The 27,057-nt window shown below is 42.3% G+C and overlaps 1 protein-coding gene and 1 long non-coding RNA gene across 9 annotated transcripts in view; one reads left to right on the top strand and one right to left on the bottom strand.

Moving 5' to 3' along the window:
• The window catches only part of LOC132233506 (uncharacterized), a 251,850-nt gene extending 249,718 nt beyond the window's left edge, over positions 1-2,132 (top strand). For both annotated transcript variants that reach the window (XR_009452649.1, XR_009452650.1), the window contains exon 2: positions 1,798-2,132. This is a non-coding gene — a long non-coding RNA (uncharacterized LOC132233506). The remainder of the gene's footprint in view (positions 1-1,797) is intronic.
• PDE8B (phosphodiesterase 8B) overlaps positions 1,806-27,057 on the bottom strand; it is a 214,588-nt gene continuing 189,336 nt past the window's right edge. For 6 of the 7 annotated variants that reach the window (XM_059694273.1, XM_059694274.1, XM_059694271.1 and 3 more), the window contains 11 exons: positions 25,777-25,854; positions 24,427-24,503; positions 22,910-23,074; positions 18,298-18,343; positions 17,513-17,648; positions 16,457-16,655; positions 12,105-12,322; positions 9,973-10,093; positions 7,881-8,048; positions 4,959-5,088; positions 3,131-4,456 (listed from right to left, as the gene is read on the bottom strand). In XM_059694273.1, coding sequence (XP_059550256.1) covers positions 4,347-4,456; positions 4,959-5,088; positions 7,881-8,048; positions 9,973-10,093; positions 12,105-12,322; positions 16,457-16,655; positions 17,513-17,648; positions 18,298-18,343; positions 22,910-23,074; positions 24,427-24,503; positions 25,777-25,854 — 1,448 coding nt within the window. In that variant the 3' untranslated portion in view covers positions 3,131-4,346. Of the gene's footprint in view, positions 4,457-4,958; positions 5,089-7,880; positions 8,049-9,972; positions 10,094-12,104; positions 12,323-16,456; positions 16,656-17,512; positions 17,649-18,297; positions 18,344-22,909; positions 23,075-24,426; positions 24,504-25,776; positions 25,855-27,057 lie in introns of all 7 variants that reach the window. The other variant, XM_059694267.1, reaches the window with a different exon arrangement.

Here is a 27,057-nt window from a genome sequence, read left to right on the forward strand (position 1 = left end):
AATGGAGAGTGCATAATTGCACATATGCTGCTGAAGCAGTGAGTACTGTTCTGAGGTTCAAACAGAACAGTAAAGTTGTGGTTTTAATTATAAGTTTTTTATTCTTTGGTTATCATTAGAACCCATTTGATTAAGAATCCTTGTGATAAATTAAATTTAAATATATCCTTTCTTTTATAAATTCCTCTCATCTTTAATAACTAATTATCAAGGTTCTATAGAGCAAATTTGAATCTCTGGTGCCAACTAATTTGTTAAATCATTTTTTATTTTTAGTTCTAGCTACTAAAATTCCTGTAAACTCAAATCAGTAGGAATCTTATGAGGATGTATTTTTCTCCTCAGTGTGAATTGGCCTGAAGAGCTATTGGCTAGATTGGTACTACACTAGCCGCTGCCCTCTTACATGCCAGGGGTGAGAGCTAGGTGAGTATAGTGTTCCAGTCAGAGACAGCAGTCCAAAGTGCCTCGTTCATCTTACCATTGACTCAGAAATGAAATGCTTGAGACAGGCTTCACTTAGGTAGTTTCTTGCAGTAGTCACTGAGATTTAATCATCTTCATCAGCTTTATATCAGAGCACTCTTTCTCCCTTTTGGTACTAAAGGATAAAAATTAAGAAGTGTTCCACACATTAAAAATGGGTGAGTTTAGTAGTGGAGTTATTAAATTTAAACTGTTGATGAAAGAATTCTAGTAAAGTAAGTGCAAGGTGACGGATGTGTCAGAGGACTGATCCTTCTCAAAGAACATTTTCTGCAGACTTATTCATCACACACACACTCTTGATGGAATCTTTATAAATTGTTTTTACTAGTTTTTACCTTTGACAGCTGCTTTCACAACTGCCTCCAAAGACCGGAAGAGCTAAGGTTATCTATGCCAGACCAGTGCCATAATGTTATGAATGAGAAACCTGAGGCCCAGAGAGGTAAGGCCTTGTAATGTGTTAGCTCTGTTCCCTTATCATCATTGAGTGGCATTAAAGACAAATCAAAGATACTTACATGACTACCATGTGAGGAAGAGCAAATAATGTTCAGGTATTTTTTAATTTATAATGAAAATAGCTTTAGAGAAATATATTAAAATCTGTTCCTTCCATTACAGAATAGAAGAACATGAATGTTATCCAACAACTTGTTATTTGTGGCATATTTGAGGAATTGCAGAAATAGCTTTCTAATCTTTTATCCTGAAGGTGCAGCATGGTTACTATCCCAACACCAGGCAGACATGCATTCTGGCCTGAGTGCATCAGATGGTTGATTAGTTTGATTAAATATCTCAGAATCATTTTTAGGCTTTAATATTTACTTCATTACTAGCTAGCGGTTTTTCTTTGGAAATTTTACATTAGGTCATGAGTTTGTAAAATTGTTTTCTATGACATATTCTGTGAATTATATGAGAAACTCATCATTTTTAACTGCTTTATTTCCTAATCTGTTCTGGTTAGTAATTTGTGATAGTATTCTGTTCACATGGAGTGATACAAACCTCAGGTGAGTTTTGGGAGCCTATACTACCAGGGCAAATCAATCTATTACATACTCTAGTTTTCTGCCATAAAAAACTGTGTCTAGAGCAGCGGTTCTCAACCTGTGGGTCGCGACCCCTTTGGGGGTCGAACGACCCTTTCACAAGGGTCGCCTAAATACATCCTGCATATCAGATATTTACATTACGATTCATAACAGTAGCAAAATCACAGTTATGAAGTAGCAACGAAAATAATTTTATGGTTGGGGGGCACCACAACATGAGGAACTGTATTAAAGGGTCGTGGTTAGGAAGGTTGAGAACCACTGGTCTAGAGGGAAGTTTCCAACCCACTCACTGGACTGGTTTTTGCTTTCATGAATGCCCTAATTTAGAAGAATACAATTATATACATTTTTTTTCCATCTTAGTTTTTAATGCTATTTTAGTTGCAAGTAACACTATGTAGTGTGCCTTATTAACCTCATTCTCTGGCTGTATTCATATCACAATCAAAAGCCTAAACTTTGGAATATCCCTTTTATTTCTCTTCAAGTGAGGTTCTGATTGAACGGGTAAGGCTTGTTCTTTGCCCACAAGACTCCTGAAGGCAAGCAAATTTTAAACTGGAAGTAAAGAATGATTTAAATCATAGGGTTGTTTGTTCTGGTGCAGATAAACTAACTTTTCCTTGTGGTTAAGTAGTAGTAATAATATGACTTCTCTCTGTATTAGATAGGATTACATTTTCCTAAGTTAATATAGCTCCCCTCAACACAGAATGTTTTAGTAAACAACTCAGGATAGGAGGCAATTATAATAATTTATATCCATCTGAAAGACCACATCACATTTCTAATAAAATGACTATTTGGAGGAATGCATTATTTAGGTAGCAACTCAGATTACACAATAGTAGATTACATGCACTGATAAAGAGCAGAACTATTTTGAAGCTTTATTACCTGGCAGTCTTAAAGAATTTGAGTTAATATGAAATTAATTTGACATTCCACTGAATAAGCTGCAACATTCATATAGAAAATGTGACGCAGCTGATAAATGTTTCTTACTTACCAAATGTAACTGAAAGAGAGATGGTCAGGAAAAGACTGTCCTCGCCTCAAGCAAGCTTCTGAAGCCTAGGCAAAGTATTTAGCTCCTTAAATGGGATTCTGATACCCTGAATTCTGAAAACAAAGTGTATGACTCATGAAATAAAGGACACTAAACCGAAGATTTGAAGTTATGAAAAACTTAGGTCAAAAAGGAGGTACAATAAAAAATAGCTGTTGGAAATGAAAAATGGCTGTAAGAATTTAGTTACAAGTATCTCACAAAAACATTTTCATCATTTACATAATGCAGCATTATAATACAACGCTAGCTGCTGTCCTGACCAAGCAAGTTTTCTTACCTAAAATAATTTAGATACACTTCTTTGCATGGAATTGTTATATATGTTTCCATTTTTTGGTATAAAACATTAAAAAAATATTGGCACATTATGTAGTGATAAGACATTTTTTTTCCCATGTACTAATTCCAAGTGTTCTGCATTCCAATTTTTGTTTGAAAAAAGTAACTACTGATTCAGTTAATTCAGTCTCTGTTTATACCTCTTAAAAATGCAGCATGGAGTACAAAGAATTTGGAAGAAAAATGAAGATATTTTGTTTACTGAGTTTATAATACATAGAGAAGGGTTGACTGATAAAAGAAAGGAAAAATACTCAAGTCCGACTTCATGTAGATCACAGAAAGTTGTGAAAAGAGCTGTATAAAAATATGCACTTGTGCTTTAGAAGCTTTAGCATACAATTAATAGTATTTACTGTTTCCCCATATGTCTATTTTCTAATATATTTACACATCTTGCAATATTTTTACATCATTAAAGGAAATGGCATGATTGCAAATACAGATAGGTTAAAAATATATGAACCTTGAAACTTCCCAAATCCCCTCCCCAAATATATACGTAGAGATGGTACATGGTACAACATACTTGATTGACTTATATCCAGAAAATTTAGATTTCATAAAAATTTTCAACAGCAAATGTATATAAATTTTTTCTTTTTTTAAAAAAGCTTGTCCAAGGGCATTCAGATTTAATGGCTTTTATATAATACTATAGTGCCTTGTGACTGCCTCTGATAACCAGAAATAAGGGGATCTCATAGAGTCCCTCAAAACAAAATGTCACTCCCTTCCCCATCATGGATGGCTTTCTGTTAAGATGAATGCCTTTTATAGGAGAGAGGGCTATAGGCAGCTGCTACCAGTCTAGAAGGCACTCAACAGGACAAGGCTGGGTTCTAACTTGGGTGTCATAACATCAATCAGAAGAAACAGCCAGTGAAGCTAACTGGTTTATCAATAATTTGGTCCTAGTTCTTCATTTTATATATAGTTTCTTTTCTTAGATAGTATGAATCCTCCAGACCAAAGCTCTTGAGGAAAACAGTCAAGCTAAACAGTGATGGTGATTTTTATGGTAAGATATGAGCTGAACACTATCTAAACTACTTGGTCACCATCCAGGGAGATGGGCTCAGAGGCACCAAGTCTGTGCTGTGTGTGTCCTGCTAGTTACAGTCATTCATCTCCATGGTTGATGAGGGCACACAGGGTGACAGCATGGCAAAGGGTTTTGCCATGTATTTGTTCTGTCACTGCTTGTATAAAGAACATATCTTTGTAAAAATAAAATCTGGGGACTTATTTGATTCAAGGTCAAATATTAAACATTAGCTCCTTGACCTACACTTGTCATTTTCATTATAAAGGAAAGCCTCTCGTTTACACTACTGGGATTCACATGCCCTTGACAGAAAGAGGTCCCCTTCTCTGTCTTGGCTTCAGCTGTCAGATGGAAGCCTCAGACTTTTGCACTTCAGGTCATCTAATGTCTTCCAGTGTTTGTAGTTATTGGCCAGATGTTGCATCAGTGCTGGCAGATGTGCAAAGGCTGCAAGGACATAAAAGAATCAAAAGAAGCTTGTTAAGTTAGATCCCAGGGCTCTGTGGGACAAATTTGGGATCAGAATTGCAGGAGAAGTACCCTAGTTTAGACCTTAGGCTGCACGTGAACACACAGCATTAGTTTCTGAAATACAGATAGGTCCTTTTAATTAAAAACTGAAAAGCCATTACTAAAAGAATTGTGATTAAGGGTAGACTTTTAATACATTTTGTGTTCTTTCTAAAGTTTTTTCCAATGCTAGAATAAAACTGCTTTAAGCTTTGGAAGAGGTCCTCTGAAGAGGTAAAGACTTATTTATCCATTTATCAAACATTCATTGAATCTTCTGTACACAAGCACCCCACCATAACCTGGTCACGGGCAGCTGACTTAAAAAGAAAATACACAAAACATTTCATGTATATCTTTAGGCCCAGTCTATGTTGTTAAAGGTAATTATCATAAAGGATAATATTTTGTGTAGATGACAAAACAAGAACTATCTTACCGTCCCAAGCATCGAACATGTCTGTTATGAAGTAGTCAATGAAGGAAATTTGTGACTTGGGGATGCTACAGGTATTCCGGTCAAACACTGGCATCACCACAGGCAGTCCCTGTCTCTTCTCTTCATCAGTCTGTAAGACAGAACACTCACAGGGCTCTGGGCACACACGGAACGGTTACAGTGCAACCTAGTGTCTCAGAACAACCCTGTGAAAATAGGTCATCATCCAGTCGTATATATGAAAAAATAGGCTCAGCAAGGTTCTGGGGTATATGTAAGTCAATTACCTGATGAGATGCAGTAACTCAGTTCAGGACTTCGGACTTTCAAGTCTCTTATGCTATACCACCACCCCTCCTGAAGCATCGATCATCTCGGGGTTCATACCCCCCATTTCTGAGATCTATTTTCACTATTGCAAGACTATTTTCAAAGTAATACTAATAACATGAATAATACGAATTGACATTTACACAGAGAACAGAAGCAATGATGGGTAAAACTGCTGATACCTTAGCATAATTATATCACCAGTCATTGTATTATTCACTGTCACCTGCTTGCAGTTTAAAAAGAGAGCCAGTTTTACTTAAAAACATCCTCACTGAAGCAGTAAGAATTAACCCCTTGCGGTCGTATTAAATTTGGACATGGGTGTCGTACTGGTCGGAATTAATTTCCATTGAAAGAGCAGTGATACATAACATGCAAGATTATGAAGGATAAACAAGATTTATTAATTCTTTTTTGGAACTACGTCACTACTAGTAGAATCACTACAAACGTTATCACTTTCTACGTCAGAGTCAGTATTCAAGGTGCCAAAATAAAACTCTTCATCGTTACTTTCAGATTCGCAGTACACTTCTTTCGGTAACTTTCTTTTTGTCATTTTGGAGTATTATTTTGAAATATCTTAACAAGCGAGAATGCCTAATTACAGTTAAACGTAACTTGTAAAGCTTTATTTGAAATTCTGCGAAGTATCTCCGAAGCTTGTCGATTTCTTCACTCTCAAAAGGCGACTGACTCGCCACGGTGTTTTGCATGGCGAGTGTGGAACGACCGCGTTTGTTTATATTGAGTTTCGATATCTCCGATTTGTCGGGGCAATGTTTTGGTTCGTGACAAGGTCGCTTAGACACTTAAGAGCTTTCAGAGAAATTATGAACTGATACATGAATGAATAGAGTTAAGATTCGTACGGTTCCTTGCTGTGGTGGCTGAGAGCAGACATACGACCGGAACTGTAAAAAAGCTTTGGTGGCTGAGAGTAGACAAACGACCGCAAAGGGTTAATCTTTCTAAATTTGGACCTTTGAATTACATCTTTTTAATACTCTGTGACAAAATACTCTTAAGCCCTTGTGCTGCATTCCACATGTTGCTGGTTGTCTTGTGGGAAAGCATGCATGCAGTCCAGCTGAACCAGCCTTTTTTCCTCAGGGAAAACTATTTTTACTTGAAAGAGTGATTGACAAGCTAGGTTTGTGTACCAGATTTGGGTATTGGTCATGCAGTTCGCTCAAGGTATGTGTAAATCTGCGTATTTTGCACATTGGCGTATACGTTTATATGTGTAAGGTCGTAATTCACTGAGCTGAATATTAAGATCCATATTTCCTGGTGATGTGTTGAGTCCGAGGCCAGCTGATCAGAGGCCTCATTTGTAACTTTTGATTTTTAGGTCACATTGGCTTGTGAACAGTAGTACATTCCTTTTTGGGAAAAGGACACCTAAACAAGGAGCTACATTAAAGAACTTTAAGTGGTTCTTTCCCATTTCCTGTTCACACACTTGAAGAATAACTGGGAGTAGGGTTTCAAGTCCTCTCTGTGGGTCCTGGGAAGCCCATTAGCAACCTCCGACTAGCTGTGGACTCAGCTTGCTCATTTCAGGTTAGTCGACCCAGCAGCCTTGAAATACCCACTGTTGTTCAAAGATTATTTGGGTGTGTGTTTTTCCCCCTCTTCTTTCTGGCAAGCCCAGAACTGCCTGTCCTACTTTTCTTTAATTCAGGGGCTCTCTTCCCAGCCTTGAAGGCTGCAGCTAACTTACTGGGTGCTGGGCTGGCCATTCCCCTCGCTGGCCCTTTGAGATGACATCAGGTCGTTATTAATAGCTGATGTACCTCAGAGGTACATTGCACCCGTGGAGACCCTCCCCCTGCATTACTTGTAGCTACTAGTGCGTTTGTCTTCCTGCCGCACATATACACACATCAGTCCTCAGAGCGTCTTCTCTGGAAGGTGGCCTGTATTTCAGATGGCATCTTGCAGTCTACTACTTTCTGGATTTTTCTCTCAATTCTTCTTTGTACTGCCAAAGTGAACTAGATATTGCTGCTCTCCTTATGTAAAATTTGTGATTTCCCCCCTCCTTACTAATTTTGCTCATAATGCTTTGTTCTCCCAGAAAGTCCTTTCTTATTTCCACATTTCTAAATCCTTAACAACAAAAGAGCTCTAATATCATTTCCACAAAGCCCCTCTTTTATCTAGGAAAAAAAAAAAAACTTTCTGAACTCTCTCAGCACTTAACATAGACCTCCCTTAGGGATTTTTTTTTTAAGCTATTGTGTGGACCTACCTATTTCTACATTATGAGCTTCCCATGACTTATGTCTGTTTTCCCCATAATGTACCATGGTGATAATAACCTAGTGAATGAATGAATGATTTTCCTAGTTTTTTTGAAAATTGAGGATCTAACAATTTGAGGATGAAAAGATACTTCCAAAGGCTACGTTTATTTCTCTTCCACTAGAAGAGACTTTGGTTAGTGACCAGCCATATCACTCTCTTGGGGGAGCCAGAGGTTCCGTCCAGGGAGAAGTCATGTACTAAGTGACAGAATCCCTGGAGTGCTATGCCACCAGACCATTCCAGGAGAGGAAAAGCTTCCCCACAGCGGCCACGTACCTGTGCGAAGTACTCCTCAGAGATCCTCCCGGCCCATTCGATGCACAGGTCCAGGGGGCGGCACGGGTTGGCCACATCGGCACACTTAATCATCATGCGCTTGATCAGGATTTGGTTCTCAGGAAAGTTCTTCCCAATAGGGTTACATTCACAGTCGCTGCCCTCAACCTGGAAAACATTGCCAGATGAGGGTTGGTTCAAGATGATGATGAATCCACCAGGGCTAACTGATCAGACATTAGATGGCCTCACTAGGGCACACTGAGGCATGACAGTGACTCAGAGAAGGCAGTTCTCCCATCAGTGATTTTATATATAATACCGATATATTGTTGTTAACCCTCGGGCAACATAAAAACTTAGGGGTCAATTTTCCTGTCAACACCCACCTAATACCTCACTTCCATCCTCTTCCCAGAGGGGACTGCTATCCGCAGTTTTGTTGTTTTTAGTAATTTGGTTTGCAATCTTAAAGAAGGGCTTTTCTCCCAGTTTTATCAGGAAATGTGTAAAAGCAAAACTTTGTTTTTTAACACATTAAAGATGGAGTAACACATACTTGTGACCCTTCAATTATTTCTTCATTTATTTCTAGTTATACCTGCCAGCTCCCTCTCTCCTGTGACCTTCTCTCTCACTCCTACTCACCCACCTCTTCCTACTTTGTTTTTTTCTCTTAGTGGATGTGTCCACGTATGCTTTCCTGGCTGCTCTTCTGACTGGGTAGTACGGAGTGTGAACCATATAAGCTTGGGGGTTTCTAGGAGCAAAAGTTGGCAGGGTAGGAACAGGTATGTTCAGCACGTTTAAAAAGACTGGTCATACATGTCAGTGGTTATGAACTAAGCAGCCAGGTCTGTGAGTAGGCTTACATGAATGCAATAACACACCTGTTCTATGCAAAGTCTGGAAGATTGATTGCTATTCTCTACCTTCAAAGACACCACGGAATTGATTGTGTGAAAACAGTTAATTAGCTCTCCAGAGCTCTGCCAACCTGAAAGACATCATGACATTTAAGGGTTTGTTTGTATTGTTTTGAGACTGGGCCCATTTAGTAGGCCATCAATGGGCAGAATTATGTTCTGAAGGTTATTGTTTTGATTACTTACCATTGGGAAGATACCGCTTACAATAGTTACTTCAATAAGTAATAAATCTTACTTGGATAGATGATCTTCCCAACACTAAATTCTATGATTCTCTATAATTTTCTCTCCTAAATCCCCAGATCCTTCCCCCACCCCCATAAGTCCTCTGTGGAAGGAGGGGCCCTGGCAGTGTGCTGTGGAACCCCTGAGAGATGGGACACAGGTGAGGTGGACACCGTCCCTCCATCCAGGCTGGTTCTGTGATGGGGTCCTACACAGGTAGTCTCCTTACTGATCATCCAGTTACTTTTAAGATGTCCACACTCTATCCACATACACAACCTCTCCCGCTCAACAGGAGTGAGCAAAAAGCTTTTCTAACTTTATGGGCTATGAACAGCTTCATGGTTTCAGAGGGCAGTTTATCTCATTTTAAACAAGAGATGGGAACTTTCTATCCATGTTCCCCAATCTCAAGTTTATAGGGACTTAAACACAGGTCCAAGGTACATCAGTAAATTTTAGAGGAAAAACAACTTAGGCTTTTGTTTGCAACTAGTCACTCCCAATCAGTACCTATAGTCTTTAGGTACTGATATGCTTTTAATGCAAACCAGCAGGAATACAGATCTTTACAACACCTGACATTGAGGTCTAACGGCTCAAAGAACAGAATCAGAAAGGGCGTGGACCTCTTAAATAGCACCGTTTATGCTGGTGTGCTGCTGGCAGGCTCCTTCCATCCTATTCTTTGGGTCTACCTCCTTTTGTCACCACTGGTTTTATCCAGGGCCTTTCCTTCAAGGAGCTCGGAATTGCTGTGGACACTGTCAATCTATTCTTGACCCCGAGGAAAACAAGTGGCCAGTACTTTCAGCTCTTTCTTACCAACTTCAAGCAAATAACCACCTTGCATTCAAGAGAGAGAAAATGCTTTGAGGCCAGAGTAGGCTCTAGTAGAAATATACTCTGATGTATCTTATTACATGAGAAATGCTTACCTCAGCTGCCATTGGCTTGTTGATGCTGTTCACAAATTTGTTCACATGTTCAAAGTGTTTTGTCATCTCTGTTGCTAAAACCATGTCAATAATCGCCTGGCGCAGTGTTCGATAATGGTTCCTAAAATAACCAGAAGACAGAGAGCCCTGTTCACATCATGTCCCAAATTAGAACTGTTCTGCTACAGTTTCACCTCACTTCCCACAATCTAGGAGGGAGCTGGGCAGAGTTAAGAAATGACTGCAAATCACAAAATAGTTGACCTCCTCATCTTCCCATGAAACCAGGACTTGTTGACACTATTCCATTTTCCCCAATGATAGTTGACCCTCATATGATTTGGGAATATATATATATACCTGTCGCATGGTAGACACCTATTTTACAAGGTAATTCCTTTGTACCTTCTCTTGGCAACATCAAAACAGTGAGGTTGAGGTGGAAGGAAATGACAAGTTCCTTCCCTACAAGGCTGGTACAGCACCTGATGAGCTGCCCTACGGCATGCAGTGCAGACATCATGATTCTTAGCATAGAGCAGTGGTTCTCAACCTTCTGGCCCTTTAAATACAGTTCCTCGTGTTGTGACCCAACCATAAAATTATTTTCGTTGCTACTTCATAACTGTAATGTTGCTACTGTTATGAATCGTAATGTAAATATCTGATATGCAGGATGGTCTTAGGCGACCCCTGTGAAAGGGTCATTTGACCGCCAAAGGGGTCGTGACCCACAGGTTGAGAATCGCTGGCATAGAGAATGGTTAGTGGGCTTTGGTCCAGTCTAAAATGTCCACACTTCAGAAATGTCCCTGGGTTCAAACAGTCCATACATGTTTTATTGGTCTAATAATTGTGTACTGGCTGTATTGCCAATAATGACCTTTCTTGCACCGGTAGCCTAGCTGGTCATGACACATAGGGTTAGGTAGATGGGCTGGGGTTCGAATATTACAGGAGAGCAGGATCTACATTAGCTATTCGCATTGTGGACAGGACCAAGTTTCAAGGACCTTTTGGTGAGGATCACATATCACCGTGAATGTCTTTGACAGGACCAAATGCCCTGCAAGACTGAATTGTTAATTTCTTTCTGTGATGGCATTTTAAGAAGGTTTTCTCATTAATAAGTAATCCTCTAAATTACAATTAGAAGTTACAATGGATGGAGCAGCAATCCTGTCCCAAATTACTGTCCAGTTCCTTTCATCTCACAGCTGAATAAAATTGGCTATTGGAAAGAATTCTTTCTGTGAAAGTTTTAAAAACAACCCTTGAGACTGATGAGTGGGCTTGAGGCCTAAGTGAGCTCTGTGCTCTCTGTACACGGCCTCTCCCAGGAGCCTGCTCCCCAGCCTGGCTGGTGTTCTGTGAGAAATAAACAGAGCCTGACTGCAGGGTGTGGCAGGCAGGAGAAACTGCTCCTATCTGTTCACACTTGGCCAACTCTCCCCCGAAGAGAGGACAACCATTAGGGGGAAACCTGTCCAGTGCTTGGGCTCCAGCAGCCCTGCTGGGACCTGTCGATACTGTCTCCTCATGAGTTAGGATTTTAAGTGGCCAAAAATTGAGCTAGGGAAAGACAGGGAAGGATACATTTTCCTTGAGTTACACAAAAGACAGATGTCCTCCTGCAAGAGTAAAAATATCTATTATACTTATTAGTACTGTAGTCAATATTCATAGAGTTGCTCTGTATAAAACACTTTCATGAACTCATTGAAGACCAAATGAGATTTAAAAAGATGAAAGAAGCCTGAAAAGTACAGTTAAGTTTATAAGGGCAAGGTTATTATTTTACTGTCCGACACAATGGTACAAAGTATTCTCACTTCCCCTTCTCCTTCCAGTGATTCTCAACCTTCCTAATGCCGCGGCCCTTTAATACAGTTCCTCATGTTGTGGTGCCCCCCAACCATAAAATTATTTTCGTTGCTACTTCATAACTGTAATTTTGCTACTGTTATGAATCGTAATGTAAATATCTGATATGCTATATGTGTTTTCCGATGGTCGCGACCCACAGGTTGAGAACCGCTGCAGGAGAACACTAAATACTTGCAGAAGTTAGGGAAGCTGAGTATCCTACTTACACTTCACAAGCCTGAGCATAGGAGCCCAGTACAACCGACCTGTCAATGTTCTTGAAGATGTTGCATTTGCTGTCCTTGACTGTCAGCTGGAAGGCCAGGGCTGTGTGGTGACTCTCCAAGACGGCCGTGTCATTGTAGAGCACAGCAAGTTCACTGCCTGCGTTGCAGAGGAAAGAGTTGGTTCTTCCTGGGTGGTCCACGTCATGGACTGTGGCAGCAATCAGCGCTGCCACCTCATCCAGCTGGTCCAGACTTCCCTGGGGTGAGGGGAGGCAACGTTGAGTATTACCTACTGGATGTAGGAGACTTTTACTAATCCTTGTCTCTTGGGTGGGGCAGACTTGGGGAGTTGGGATTATAAAAATGTTCTCCCCAGTCCACTAAGCCTTCTCGGACTTCCTCGAAGCTGAGAGGCTGTCTAGCACACACTGCATCACTTTGCTGTGCTGTGAATTATCTGGAGGGATAAAATGGATACCTAACCCCCGACCCCTGCCCCCGAATCCAGGAAGAAGCCAAATAGGCCTTTTCAATGCCTGCCATGTGGTATTGCCATGATTCTCTCCCAGGGGTGGCAGAGCAGAAAGTGGCCTATAACCACAAATATTACTCATTTTATTTGCATGCTTCTGAAAAGAGTGAGAGTGTGGTAGTAAATGGCACAGATACAACACAACTCCACACAAAGGTAAAAGGATTAGAACCAAGCAGTACAAGAGGATCAAGAGTGAGCAGAATTTTCGCAGGAAAATGAGGTGAAGGGGGTTCTTGCTATTAAGGACAAGATTCAGCTCTGGGCTAGCAGGTGGTAAAGGCAAAAAGGGTAGCCCTCTTTCTAAAGCTCTCATAAAAGAACACAAAGCAGAGATCAGGGGATACAAATGCTTTCTCGTTCACAGCTTTAGGAAGGAGTTATCAAATGGGCTACTGTTACATAAGACACTGTCCTTTATGAATTCATTCATTTGATAATCACTTATTGAGTGCTGACTGGGTGCCCAGCTGCCATGCAGAGGGCTGGAGCTACAGTGATGAATTGTACTGGCATCGTCTCTGCACTAATGGAGTTGATAATTTATTGGGGGAGACACAAATTAGTAAAACAAAAATAAAACAAAAAAAATACCCCACACCAATAAAAGTAACCTACTGTGAGATGTGCTAAGAAGGGAGTTAGATGCTTTGAGAGTGTAACCATGAGGCCTGGTCTAGTTTAGGGCAGTGCTTTCCATTCAGCTTTCTGTGGTGATGGGAATGTATTATGTCTGCACTGCCCAGTACAGCAACCCCTATTCACATGTAGCTACTGGACACTTGAAATGTGACAGTGTAACTGAAGAACTGAATTTTTCATTTTATATAATTTTCAGTTAGATGTAAATAGCCACATGTAGCTAATGGCTACATGTCCAGCAGGTAGGCAGAGATGGCTTCTCTAAGGAAGTGACTTTTATGCTGAAGCCTGAAGGATAAGCAGGAATTACCTAGCCAGTGGTCGGCAAACGGCGGCCGCTTGAGTGTGGCTCTTCCACAAAATACCACGTGCGGGCGCTCACGGACAGTGCAATTGAAACTTCGTGGCCACACTCAAAGGGCCAAAGAGCTGCATTTGGCTCGCGAGCTGCAGTTTGCCGACCACTGACCTAGGCAGATGTGTCAAGGGAGAGCCTGCTAGGCAGAAACAACAGCCTACATGATACTCCTGAGGTGAAACAGAGCATCATTGAAGGGTAGTGAACGAGGAGAAAGCGATCCCCAAGATGAGGCTGGAGGGGTGGGCATATTTGCTATTCCCAAGTTGCTCTCATAGGCTGTGGGGGAAAAACTGATACTAACAGGTAAGGAATAATGGGTCTGAAGCTCAGACCTGAAAGCTTTTTTGAAGCTCTCACCACTGGAAGGGAGCCATTTCCATCTCCAATCCTGATTTGGAGCTAGTGGGCAATCCTGGCTTGGCCCCAGTCCACACAAGCAGGTTTCCTGAGCAGGGACAGCAGTCCACGCTACTCTGCTAAGCTCTTCTCAGAGAGTGATTCTGTAATGCTCAGAGCAAGCAAACATGGCCCCATTTTGCTGCTGGTCAGGAAAGGCCATGGTCACCTGCAGGTGCAGGCATGACCCAGAGCTGCCCCCACATGGGCTCCACTCTTACCGATTCTACCTGTGCAGTGGGACCCATGGGTCCTCAGCTAGTGCTCCTGGAGTAGGTTCAATCTTGCTTACAATCTAGGGCTAATTTTAAGATGCTTCAATGAGATTCATGGAACTGGAGTAGACAACACAAAAAGCATCAGATGAGACGTGCCTTTTCTTCCAGCTTATGCTGACCTAGATCTGGTACTTTTACAAAGGTACCAATAGGAGGCCATGCCCTGCAGTATTGGTGGGCACTGTCTAATCATGCAATGTCTGATAAGAAATGGGGGAGACAGGGAAGGCAATCTGGGCCTGCTCACGATCATGTGGGAGAAGCAAGGCCCTTCCTAGGGGAGGAGGACTGTCTGCGGGAGAAAACTTCCCCACCGAACTCTGGGAGGCACAGACATTTCTGCATATTTTAACCCCTTGGACTAGCAGGAGATGAACTGGATCATACTCAGGCAGATTGGCCAGACTGGACTCCCTTTCAGATCGGCCTCTGAACAGCTCCTTATCTGCAGTTATTCATTCACAAAGGAGAAGACCAAAAGGGTCATGGTTATCCGACTCCCACTGCAGTGTTCCAGGGAACTGGTAAGTGGGGAGCAGACAGGGCCCATCGCAAACTGAAGGGCATATCTATGGCGGGGCTGAGGATGTGGAGCTATGTAACAGAGACATTAAGAATTTTAGCCTTAAGGTATACAGAAATTAGGAGTAACAGATGACATGGGAATTTGGTAAAAACATTTTTTCCTTTTTTCCTGACTCTTCATCAGTGGCAGCAGGTCTGGTGGAAAAGGCCTCAGGGAAAAATCTCACTTGAAGTTCCTCACATGGACTAACCAGTGGGCTGCTGACTCAGCTTCTGCACTCAGGAGCCCCTTCGAGCCCAATTCTCCAAGGTTCCTAAATTCTGATTCTCTGGCATGGGTGACAGAGTGGGAAAATGTCTTTTGAATTGTAAGAGTATTACTAGTCTTAGACTTGTTTCTATTGCTATTTGAGAAATTCAACTAGAGTCTGAATGCATTAGCAGAACTCTAAATGTAAACAAAAATTCTTATTTTAGGGGAGGGAGATAATAAAGTGACTAAGCATTCCCTAATTTATCAAGCATTTAATCTGTATTTTTCTAGAGTGGTTCTGCTTAAGTGAGGTTCATCTTTAACTCAAGAGTGCAGTAGCTATAGATCACTTGGTTTTGGAGTTATGCCTTAGCCCTGTCCTCAGTTGGCAATGGGGACCTCAGCTATACAATATCCATGCAGTGTAAAACTGAGAACGAGAACCTGGAGTGGGAATCTGGAGGTGTCTTAGCTCCTCAAAGGTGCTATGGAAACACAGGCCCATATCACCTCTGATCACACATTTAGAATTTCTAAAGTAGGAGACAAAATCTTCAAAAGCTTCATTCTTGAAACACATTCTTTACGTTCGTGCTGATGAAAGTGAATACCAGCATTTGGCAAAATAGAAAAAAAAATACCCCTGTCTCCATTTTGGTGCCATTCCTGTTCCCTCTACCTGTCTCACTACCATGCTTTTCCTTAAGTACCAGGCCTTTAAGCTTATATATATCTATATATAATGTCAGGCATTTGCAGATTGATACGAATTTCAGTCTCTATACAGCACTTCTACCAGGGGTATCTACAGTCTAAGCTTCAGTTTTAGCAAAGGAATTACAAGCTTCATTGTGCCAATGGTGATAGGAAGGGGGGAAGATGGGGCTCTCTTGCCCATATGTATACATGGGGTATACATATCGCTACCCTACACATCAGCACCTGTATATGACAGTATTGGTTTCTAAGTAAGACAAGGGGACATGGAACTCTGTCAGAGTTACACACAGTTATTAATATAAGATATACATAATCATTCCTACACAACACATATGTATGCAAATGTGCAGTGCTGAAAGAACTCATCACTATCTGGATTATAATTTACCAATGGCCAAATTCTGATCCTAAAACTTAACCACTAGACCTAGTAACCATTTGCTATAATAATTAAATTTTGTCCTCTAAGTAAGTATCACAAAGTAAACACTTGGAGAATGGGTTCATAGATCAGCTAGGCCTTTAGAGGACTCGATAGTGGCATAAATAGTTATTTTAGGCATTTGGGGTAGGGGAGGGCTAGGAGAAAAGGCTATGTCTTTATAACACCAAATGACCAATTTTGTAGCAAAAGAAAAAAAAATTGTCTAGGTAAGTAACTAGATCATGATATCAAAGTTCTACCTTCACTCTCTCCTTTCCCAGGAAGAAGGCGGTGGCGTGCAGGACATCCGCGGCATGGGTGGAGTTGTGGTAAGCATTGGAGGAGTGGTAGTTGGCTTCAATCACTTGGAGCCAGGCCCGAAGAGTTGTTTCAGAACAGCGTAAAAATTCACATACTCCAAACCGGGAAAAGACCTTTAAGCCCAAGTAAACCAATGGCCTGGAAAACAGGAAGACAAACCCTGATTCATTGTATTCATTGGTCCAGAAACTGCTTGCGTTGATGATGCTGAGGAATGGAGGCATTTTTCTTCTGATGCTTATTACACATGCATTGGGGCGTAAACACATCTCCTCACTGGCCACTTCTTGCAACTACGTGCCTCAACAGTGGTCAATCTGAATGACTTCCAGATTATCTCTAAGTCATAAACTCTTCAGTGGATCTGACAGCCAAGAAAGGCCCCTGGTAACTCCTCCCCATCTCCACTTCCACATCAGCTCTGTACTTCCTTTGTGTCCCCTGAGGCAGTTACTGAGCCTAAGAACAAGAGGAATGGCTTGTGTGGTTTCAGCGAAGTTCTATCGTATGTTACTTATTTACAGGTGCGAGGCATTCACATCCTACTAGACTAACACCCCTGGAGAAAATAGCCCCCTACTATAGAAGAGGACTTTGAGTCATCTAACCCTTGCCCTGCCTATAGGACAAATAAAAATAAAAGTCTCCAGTCCCCTCCAACTCATTTTGTAAGGTGGGGCTTCAACAAGTCTGGGGCTGAGAATACTTGGAGCTCTTACCTCTTTAGCACAAAGGAATGACCTGCGTAGATGTGAAAAGGACTCAGCATTTCCTCATCCTGGGTCATCACCAGGCTGATCCCATACCTCACCCACTAATTCTCTCCATAAAGGAGCTCAGTCAGGGGCCATGGTCTCCTCTCTGCGATACCCCTCCAGCACAGCACGAAAGGAACAGCCTCTCTGCAAGGGCTCATGTCTCCCTCAAAGTTTCCAACGTGGAGTCTTGAGCTTGGCCATCAGTCTTCTCTGCCAGCAGCCAGAGAAGCTACATACCTTTTATGTGTAACAGCTTCCAACTCAAAGATGTTGAACTCCCAACTTTCCTCATTATCAAGTAATTGAGCGATACAAGGGGGGACATCATTGATGGTTATTGGCATTGCAAGATGACTGTGACTCTGGTGCACATCTGAGCAAACAGATGGGAGAGGGGGGTGCGGAAAGAGGGTTAATTGTGGAATCCTGGGTGCCCTTGAACATCTGTCATCTTCATCTGCTACTATAAAGAGAAAGTCTTGAACTCTAAGGGTGGGAGGATATTCACTTCAGGGCTCTTCTCTTACATTACTAAATTCCAAGGCCCCCAAACAGAAAAACAATTCATTTTAACAGTCTGTTTAAACGTGTAGAAATGTCCAATCCTTATTCTGACAGTGTTCAGATAAGTAATTTTAATTATGAGACCTGGTATCAAATGTAGAACATAGAAATGCTTAAACTGCAATGAGACCAATAGGAAGTAACACCAAGATTCTCCCCCAACCAAATAACCACAACACTGGGACTGCACAGGCTAGAGCAGCCGTGGGCAAACTACGGCCCGCGGGCCGGATCCGCCCGTTTGAAATGAATAAAACTAAAAAAAAAAAAGACCGTACCCTTTTGTGTAATGATGTTTACTTTGAATTTATATTAGTTCACACAAACACTCCATCCATGCTTTTGTTCCAGCCCTCCAGTCCAGTTTAAGAACCCATTGTGGCCCTCGAGTCAAAAAGTTTGCCCACCCCTGGGCTAGAGACAGGTTATAAGTAACAAATGGTTCTATGGCAACTTACTCTTAGTGAACACATACTCGTTTCCTGACAACCTTCTCAGGCCATCCTGGAATAAAGCAAGGTGCTATTAGAAGCATGTTGTATATGCCGGCATTATTTTCTCATTTCTTTTATTAGCCAAAGAGATTTGAATAATGAGTAACCCAGTCAATCTGTAACTCCCAAGTTGAAGCTCAAAACTAAATCAGAACAATAGCTACAAGACACAGGATATTCTCCCTTCATGGCTCTTAGCCTCAGGAGGTGGAGAATTGAGAATAAAATGGAAATGACTGCATTCTGTCTCACACCTGGGCTGTGAGTTGGCTTATTCTCATGCCATCTTTCTCTTCTGGCATTTTGAAGCCATATTTGTGAAATCACAGAAGTGAACTTGCTTTGGTTTGGATGCATTTGATTTTGAAGGGACCCTCCTTACTCTCATAGGGACTGTGTTATTTGATTTACTTCTTTCTCTTTTTTTTAAATATATTTTTTATTGATTAAGATATTACATATGTGTCCTTATCCCCACGTTACCCCCTACCCCCACCCCCACTCATGCCCTCACCGCCCCCCCCCCCCCCCGTTGTCCGTGTCCATTGGTTAGGCCTATATGCTTGCATATAAGTCCTTTGGTTGATCTTTCCCCCTTACCCCCAGCCTCCCCTACCTTCCCTCCAAGGCCCGACAGTCCAATCAATGCCTCTCCGTCTCTGGATCAGTCCTTGTTCATCAGTTTATGTTGTTCATTGTATTCCACAAATGAGTGAGATCATGTGGTATTTATTCACTCTCCAGTTCCATCCAGGCTGTGGCAAATGGTAAGAGTTCCTTTTTCTTCTTCCTCTTCTTAAAGAATACCTTTCAGCATTTCATATAATGCTGGTTTGGTGGTAATGAACTCCTTTAGCTTTTTCTTATCTGTGAAGCTCTTTATCTGACCTTCAATTCTGAATGATAGCTTTGCTGGATAAAGTAATCTTGGTTGTAGGTTCTTGCTATTCATCACTTTGAATATTTCTTGCCACTCTCTTCTGGCCTGCATGGTTTCTGTTGAGAAATCAGCTGACAGTCGTATGGGTACTCCCTTGTAGGTAACTGACTTTCTTTCTCTTGCTGCTTTTAAGATTCTTTCTTTGTCTTTTGCTCTTGGCATTTTAATTATGATGTGTCTTGGTGTGGTCCTCTTTGGGTTCCTTTTGTTTGGGGTTCTCTGCGCTTCCTGGACTTGTAAGTCTATTTCTTTCACCAGGTAGGGGAAGTTTTCTGTCATTATTTCTTCAAATAGGTTTTCAATATCTTGCCCTCTCTCTTCTTCTGGTATCCCTATAATTCTGATGTTGGTACGCTTGAAGTTGTCCCAGAGGCTCCTTACACTATCTTCATATTTTTGGAATCTTTTTTCTTTTTTCTTTTTCGGTTGGGTATTTTTTGTTTCTTTGTATTTCAAATCTTTGACTTGATTCTTGGGATCCATTTGTCTGCTGTTGGATCTCTGTATATTATTCTTTATTTCAGTCAGTGTATGCTTAATTTCTAGTTGGTCCTTTTTCATATCCTCGAGGGTCTCACTAGATTTCTTGAGGGTCTCACTAAATTTATCGGCGGTTTCCATAAAATTCTTGAAAAACCTTATAAACGTGGTTTTGAACTGTATATCCAGTTGGTTGCTTTCCTCCATTTCTGTCATTTGTGACCTGTTTCTTTGTCTCCGCATTTTTTATGCTTCCCTGTGTTGGTAGAGTGGTTTTGTGTGCTAGGTGTCCTGTAGGGCCCAGTGGCTCAGCCTCCCCCGTTACCTGAGGTGGACACTCTTGGTGCACCCCCTTGTGGGCTTTGTGCACAGTCTTGTTGTAGTTATGCCTTGATTGTTGTAGGATCACTGGGAGGAATTGACCTCCAGGCCAATTGGCAGTGAGAATCAGTTGTGTCTGCAGTGGGAGAACTTCTGTGCTGAAGACACCCTTCTGGGGCAAGACTTGCTTCAGTGGGGTTTTGGTGCTCACTGAGTCTGCCCCCTGGGTGTGTCCCTTATGGATCTGAGGAGTTGTAATCCAGATGGTCCCCCTCTGACCACTGGGTACACTGGCTCTTGGAGGTTACCCAGCAGGAGCTATGAAGAGAACTGCAGATTCCCCTTCCTTTTTTGGAGTTTGGAGGTGCCCAGATGAGGCCCAGCTGTGAAGCAATGCAAGCTGCTGTGGGGCCTTGGGCCTTCTCTTGGAAGTTCTGGGTCTGTGGCCCCGCTGCAGTTTGTTAGGTAATTTTCAGGTTGCAAAGGGCCAGGGCATTCATATGCAAAAGCCTCTGCCGCAGCCTGGGTGGGGCGGGGTCTCAGGGAATCAAAGGGTGGAGCAAGCAGCTATGGTGGATCCTCAGCCCTGCCCTAAGGGGCCGCGCGTCTCAGTGTCCTGATAATTTAATTGCTGCAAGCACCTCTGAGGGAAAGCCGGCCTCGAGTTCCGAGTTCTGCCCGCTGCCAGACAGTCCAGTTTCTCCCTGTATGAGTCCTGGGTCCCCAGAGACTTCCCGGAACCGGAGTTCAGAGCAGTCGGGAGCTTGTGACTCCCTCCCGATTCAAAAAGACAGCCGCGTCCTCAGGTACCAGGTTTCTGGTACCTCAGGTTTCTGCGCACTCTTGAGCCTCCGTACCTTTGCACTTTACTTCCGCAGCTCCTGACCCTCAGTGTGCTTTTCTCTTTCCTTCTAGCTGTAGAATTTTCACTCCACCAGCCTTCCTGTAAGTTCTGGATGATGTCCGTTCTGTCCTTTTATTGTGTTTTGAAGTTATTGTAGGAGGCAGCAATTTCGGTGTTTCCCTATGCCGCCATCTTAGTTTCTCTGATTTACTTCTTAGGGAGCCAAAGCCATGGGCCACATTTGGGAATTCCTTAATGTAAAGCCTTAAAAAGCTTGAGCTAATTTTTGACTAATATCTGAATTAATTTTTTCCAACTGCATTTTCTATTTAGCAACATGAGCATTGTTGCTAACTTTTAAAAGTTTCTAGATTGAGATCTTTGAAGGGACAGTATAGGGCAGTGATGGCAAACCTTTTGAGCTCGGCGTGTCAGCATTTTGAAAAACCCTAACTTAATTCTGGTGCCGTTTCACATATAGAAATTTTTTGATATTTGCAACCATAGTAAAACAAAGACATATTTTTGATATTGATTTTATATATTTAAATGCCATTTAACAAAGAAAAATCAACCAAAAAAATGAGTTCACGTGTCACCTCTGACACATGTGTCATAGGTTCGCCATCACTGGCATAGGGAGTGGGCAGGATTCCAATGTTCGGCCTTTACTAGGCTCCTGGACTTGAACTAGTTCCAGATGTTCTTGTATCTCAGTTTCCTTCCCTTCATCTTCTATACAAGTACCTAATTTTTTAGCTCCTTTATATTTGTTTGTATAATTTATAATTGTTTGTCATCCCTAGAAAGTGTGTGCTAAGGTTTAAAATGTCAATGAAGGGCTCCCCTGAAGTCACACCTTGGATCTTTAGGCCAAGAGTTTAATTTTTTACAAATGAATAAAAGAGAAGTTACAATGGCCCCTCTTCTAAGACAGATATCACAGGGGACTCCTCTGTTTCTTCTTTGCCTTTGTTTCTCCTCTTCCCTAATGCTTCATAAAAAGAGGTGGAATCCTGCACTGGTTCCTCACAGCATTACCTGGAGAGGAACCCTAAGATGTATGACAGCAGTGGGAATCCTTTGGACTTGAGCTGTAGGGGCCACCCTCCTGAAAGACCCTGGCTGTCCTCTCTAACTGAAGTCTGCTCTGCACTGGGATGGGGCAACAAAGGCCACCCCTGGGGCAGGGAAGTAGTAACTAGGAGATTGCTCAGACTGCAGGCTCATCAGAGATTTTTAGTTGGAACAAGAAGAATGGGTCAGAAAGCTAGTCAATGCTCAGCCTTTAAAATAAAACTCATCGATGACCCTTGGACTTTGTTTTTCTCCCAAAGGATTCTTACAGCTCCCACCTCTGATAAGGAGTACAGATGAATAATTTGAATTTTCTTCACTTGCTGATAGATGATTGTGGCCAAATAGATCACAGCAAAACAGGATGAGTCTTTTGAAATCAGCTACTATGGTGGTGGTGTGCTGGCAGGGGAGGCTCCTCCCCTCCCCACCAAGCCAGAGCAGCTTCCTCTGCTCTATCCGATTATAGAGGGAACTTCTATAGAAGCTTTTATTGAAAAAATGGTTCCACAGCTACGATTCTGGAAACTAGTGCTGTAGTCTAAGCACAAACCCTTTCATTTACATAGATAAAGAGCCTGAGATCCAAGGAGATTGGCCATAACCTCAACTGAATACCATGCCAGGTCAAGGGAAGAAAGACAAGGGCCATGCATATCAACCAACTGCCTAGGATCGCCTTTGTATAATAGGAATGCTGAAGGACTATCTCCCATGCTATGGTCAGTCAGCTTTGCAAAGCTCCTATAGAAAGAGAAATGCAAGATTCCTTAACTAATGCCAACCACAGAAATTTTGATGCAGACGCTCCTGGTTTGTCCATACAACAGGTATAAGTACTCTGCAAGTATAGGTAACAATACATGCTGCATGTGGCTGAGCACATTAATCTCTGGTTTATCCTCATCACTCACAGTCATCAGGCCTCCAACGAGATCACTGGTGTGAGGATCTTCGTCTTTGGTGCCCAGCTGAGGGGAGTACAGTTCTGTGGTCCGTAAAATTTCTAAAACTCTGTCCAAGGCTTCTGCTACTGTAACAGGGCTGTTTTCTTGGGCTGCATTAATAATATTTATAACCTAAGGAAGTAGGGAAAGAAAAAATTTGAGGTCATTGGGATTCTACTTCCCATATACCTGGAATCCAAAAGAAATCAGATGATGACACATTGTTTTGAGTGACTGGTGCCTCCACGCCACCACTCCCTTCTTATTGAGGAATGCTGCTCACCCCACCCCTTTGGCATCTCTCCCACCTCACCGACTACGTTTCTGCAGGCTCCTTTGCTGGTCGTTCTCCTCCAGCCCCCTTACAGGGTGGAGTTCCTTAGGGGTTGGTGCTGGGCCTTTCTCTTACTCTACAGGCCGCCAGAGATGAGCTCTCATTCCCATGACTTTGGACACATCATCCATATGCCAAGGGCTCTCAAATGTACATCCCAGCTCTGAACTCTTTCTGACCTTTAGACTTGTGTATTCAATTGCCTACCTGACAAATCCATGGGAGTATCTTACATGTCCAAAACCAAACTCATTCTTCTCTCCCCAAAGCAAGCAAGTAAACAAACAAACAAACAAAACAAGAAAGACACAGGGCTTTGCTCCGTTCTCTGGCTTCCACGCTGCAGTAGAAAACCACTCCTGTCCATCCTGTGCTCAAATGAAAGTCTAAGAGGATCTGGTTTCCATATCATGCAACTTAACCTTCCCACCCTGACAATATAATTAATCACCAAGTCAAACTGATTCTACCCCTAAATAGTCCCTAATCTGTTAGAATCCTGGCACAGCTAATACCATTTCTTGCCTGAAATTCTGGAAAAGCCCCCTAACTGGCTGCTTTTATTCCACGCTTGCCATTTCCAATCCAGTCTCTGCGTATCTGATCATGTCACTCCCTGCTTTAAACTCTTCAGTGGTTCCCACTGCACCACAACGGAAATATAAACTCCTTATGGCCCACCTGGCCAGAATGAACCGAGCCCTGCCAAGCTCCATGCCACCATCTCTTCCCTCCGCTCTCCAGATCCAGCCACTTGACTTTCCTTCAGGTCCTCAACTGCTCTGGTCCCCCTTCTCACCCCAGGCTTCACCCTTTGCTGTGTCTGCTGCCTCGAATCCTCTTCTCCCCTCTCGTCTTCTATGTCTTTGCATGCCTCAGGTCTCACATCAAACATTACTTCCTCTACAGACAGACCCTTCCTGATCACCCCTCTCACCACCCAAAATAGGGCCCTAATCTAATTTCCTCTTAAACTGTTTTCCTTTACAGCAATTTTTGTAGTTTACAACTATATTTATTTATTGTGTTTAATATCTATTTTCTCTACTAGACTGTAAATTCTATGACATCGTGGTATGTCATTCATTTAATCTCCAAAACAGCCCAGTGCTGGGTGACCCTGACTGTAGAGACAGCAGCTGCCACTCACCTTTGTGATGGGGGCCTCGATGGTCATGGAATGGATCCTTGCCATGGATGGATAGCGACGGTTCTGCAGGCTTGGCGCTGGGGAAAAGTCAAGAAAGTTGTGTCTGGTGTTGGTGCTCAGCTTGGCTGAGTGCAGCGAACAATCCCATCCTGAACTAGTGGCCTGGTTCTCAAAGGACTACCGTCCCCCATAAAGCAATGAATTCATCCATCTCCTAATCCTGAAAGGGTAACAGCTTGGCCACTACTTGGAAAGGATGGTCTGGCCTGGAACTTTGGTGGCAGGAAGGCCTATGAGTCCCAGCCCACAAAGTTACCACCCCACTTCTCTCCCTTCTGTCACTCACCGTCCCCTCCTCATACCTCTAGAACGTGTCCTCATTTGCTAAATAAACACGAACTGAATGGGAGTTCTCAGCTCATGAACTCTCTGATCTCTGCAGCACTCACACTGCTAGCATCTCCTTTCTTCCACTTTCCTCTGCTCTTGGTTCACATGACACTGTGTCCATACGGTTCACTCCCAGCTCTCCTGTTCTCTGCACTGGCCCTATTTCTCTTGTCTCCCTCTCACGGAGGGTGTACTTTCAAGCCTTGAACTCAGGTCTTCTGTGTTGTTGTTGTGCGCACACACACACCTTAGGAATGTTCCTCTGCTCATGGCTCTTCGTCTGTCCCCTCTAGGGCTCCCCAATCCATGTCTCTAGCCCTGAGTAGAAGTCTTGCATTTTAGCTTCTTTGGCATTTCCACTAAAATAAAACTTATCTTCTCCTCAACCCCCACCTAGCCATACATGGAGACTTTGTTTCTGTATATATTACTTCTATCTTCTCAGGCACAGAGGAATTATATTTCAGAACCATCTTTGACTTTCCCATCCGCCTGCAAATCCAATGAATTAATTAGGCCTGACTGAACTAAAAAAGTATTTTGCTAAATTCTGTCTCAGTTTATCTGGGACAGTTTATTAAGGGACAGTAAGGGTGTATAACAGATACACTGAAAACTGGGTTTGCAGTAGAGTTGGGAAGCCAAGATTCTGGTCCCCTCTCTGCCACTAGCACCCACGTGTGACCCAGCCACAGAAACTGCGCTGCTCTGGTGGTTATGGTCCAGCACACCTTAGGCCATCAAGGATCAAGCACCGAGTCATTCCAAAGAAAAGATAAAGACTGTAAAAAGAAAAAAATGATTAAAAGGCCTAAAAAGTCTACTGCCTATGGTGAAGAAGCCAGTTTTGCTGACTTCCTATTCCTTGGGGTTTGTTTATATGCTGAGGAATTCTTTTATATATTCTTCTGTCACTTTCTATGCTTTAAAAAGGTCAAGAAAATCTGAAAAACTTCTTACCATCACTGCCTCGAGATGATATCGATTTCACATCAACGGACTCCCTCCTCCTGCTCTTGTATCTGAATGAATGAGACTCTAAGGATTCCAGACGAGTAAGGGGAGTGGTTAGTTACCAGCTTATTCACAGGTGAAGTTTGGACACATTACCCTGTCATTCTCCAAAGAAAATCAAGGCCACTTCTTAAGCACTATAAAATACTTTTAAGAAATAGGAAACCATTTTCTCTTCATATTTTCACCGCACACAGAATTTTCCACCATGTTAGTAGTAGAACAATGCCTGTCCTTATGGCATCACATTACGTCATGGAAATGGGCTCGTGATCAATGGTTCTTTTTCCCCACTAATAACTCTTTTTTAAAATAAACATTAAAACTTAGGGGGAGTTTTGGGGAGTTCATTCTGATCTGAAGTACAAATACACTTAACTGGATAGGGAAGGTTCTTATTATATTTGAGGAAATAAATACTAGTGAAATCAACAGAGTTGATTTTTCTTGGGAAACTAATTTAGACCAATTGCAAGCCTTTTTTTCTGAAAAGTTGAGCTTCTGGATCAGTGGTTCTCAACCTTCTGGCCCTTTAAATACAGTTCCTCATGTTGTGACCCAACCATAAAATCATTTTCGTTGCTACTTCATAACTGTAATGTTGCTACTGTTATGAATCATAATGTAAATATCTGATATGCAGGATGGTCTCAGGCGGCCCCTGTGAAAGGGTCGTTCGACCGCCAAAGGGGGAGCGACCCACAGGTTGAGAACCGCTGCTCTAGATTGTCTTCTGTGTTCTTCTAAGGATGTGATTTCATCAAGTGATGCAAACTGCCAATCCCATGAATGAAGAGAAGAAAAAGAAGTTTTATAGTTCAACAATTTGCAAAAACTAAACTCTCACTTTTGTCCCCACTTTCAGGGAAGCGGGGGACAGGGAAAACAATTAAAATTCTACATAAGTCTTTACAGACTTTGAATTTAACACTCAAAATGTGTTGTTCCATTACTGCCAGATCTAAGGCAGCAGTGAGGACCGGGGATAAAAACACCAGGGCTGCAGAGGTGGCTGCAGAAACATGCATGGTCAAGGTGTATGCTTCCGGTGGGGACCATGCATGAGCAAGGAGAGAAACTCTAACAGACCTCCACTGCGCTGAGACGGAAGGCAGACATGCAGCTTCCGCATTTCTCAGACCCAATAAATGATATTTCAAGAGAGAGAAAAATAAATGCTTTTTTTTTTTTTAAAAAAAAAAGAACTGTCTAGTGGCACAAAGAGAG

Source organism: Myotis daubentonii, chromosome 4 (genome assembly GCF_963259705.1).
Source record: "Myotis daubentonii chromosome 4, mMyoDau2.1, whole genome shotgun sequence".
Taxonomy (NCBI): domain Eukaryota; kingdom Metazoa; phylum Chordata; class Mammalia; order Chiroptera; family Vespertilionidae; genus Myotis; species Myotis daubentonii.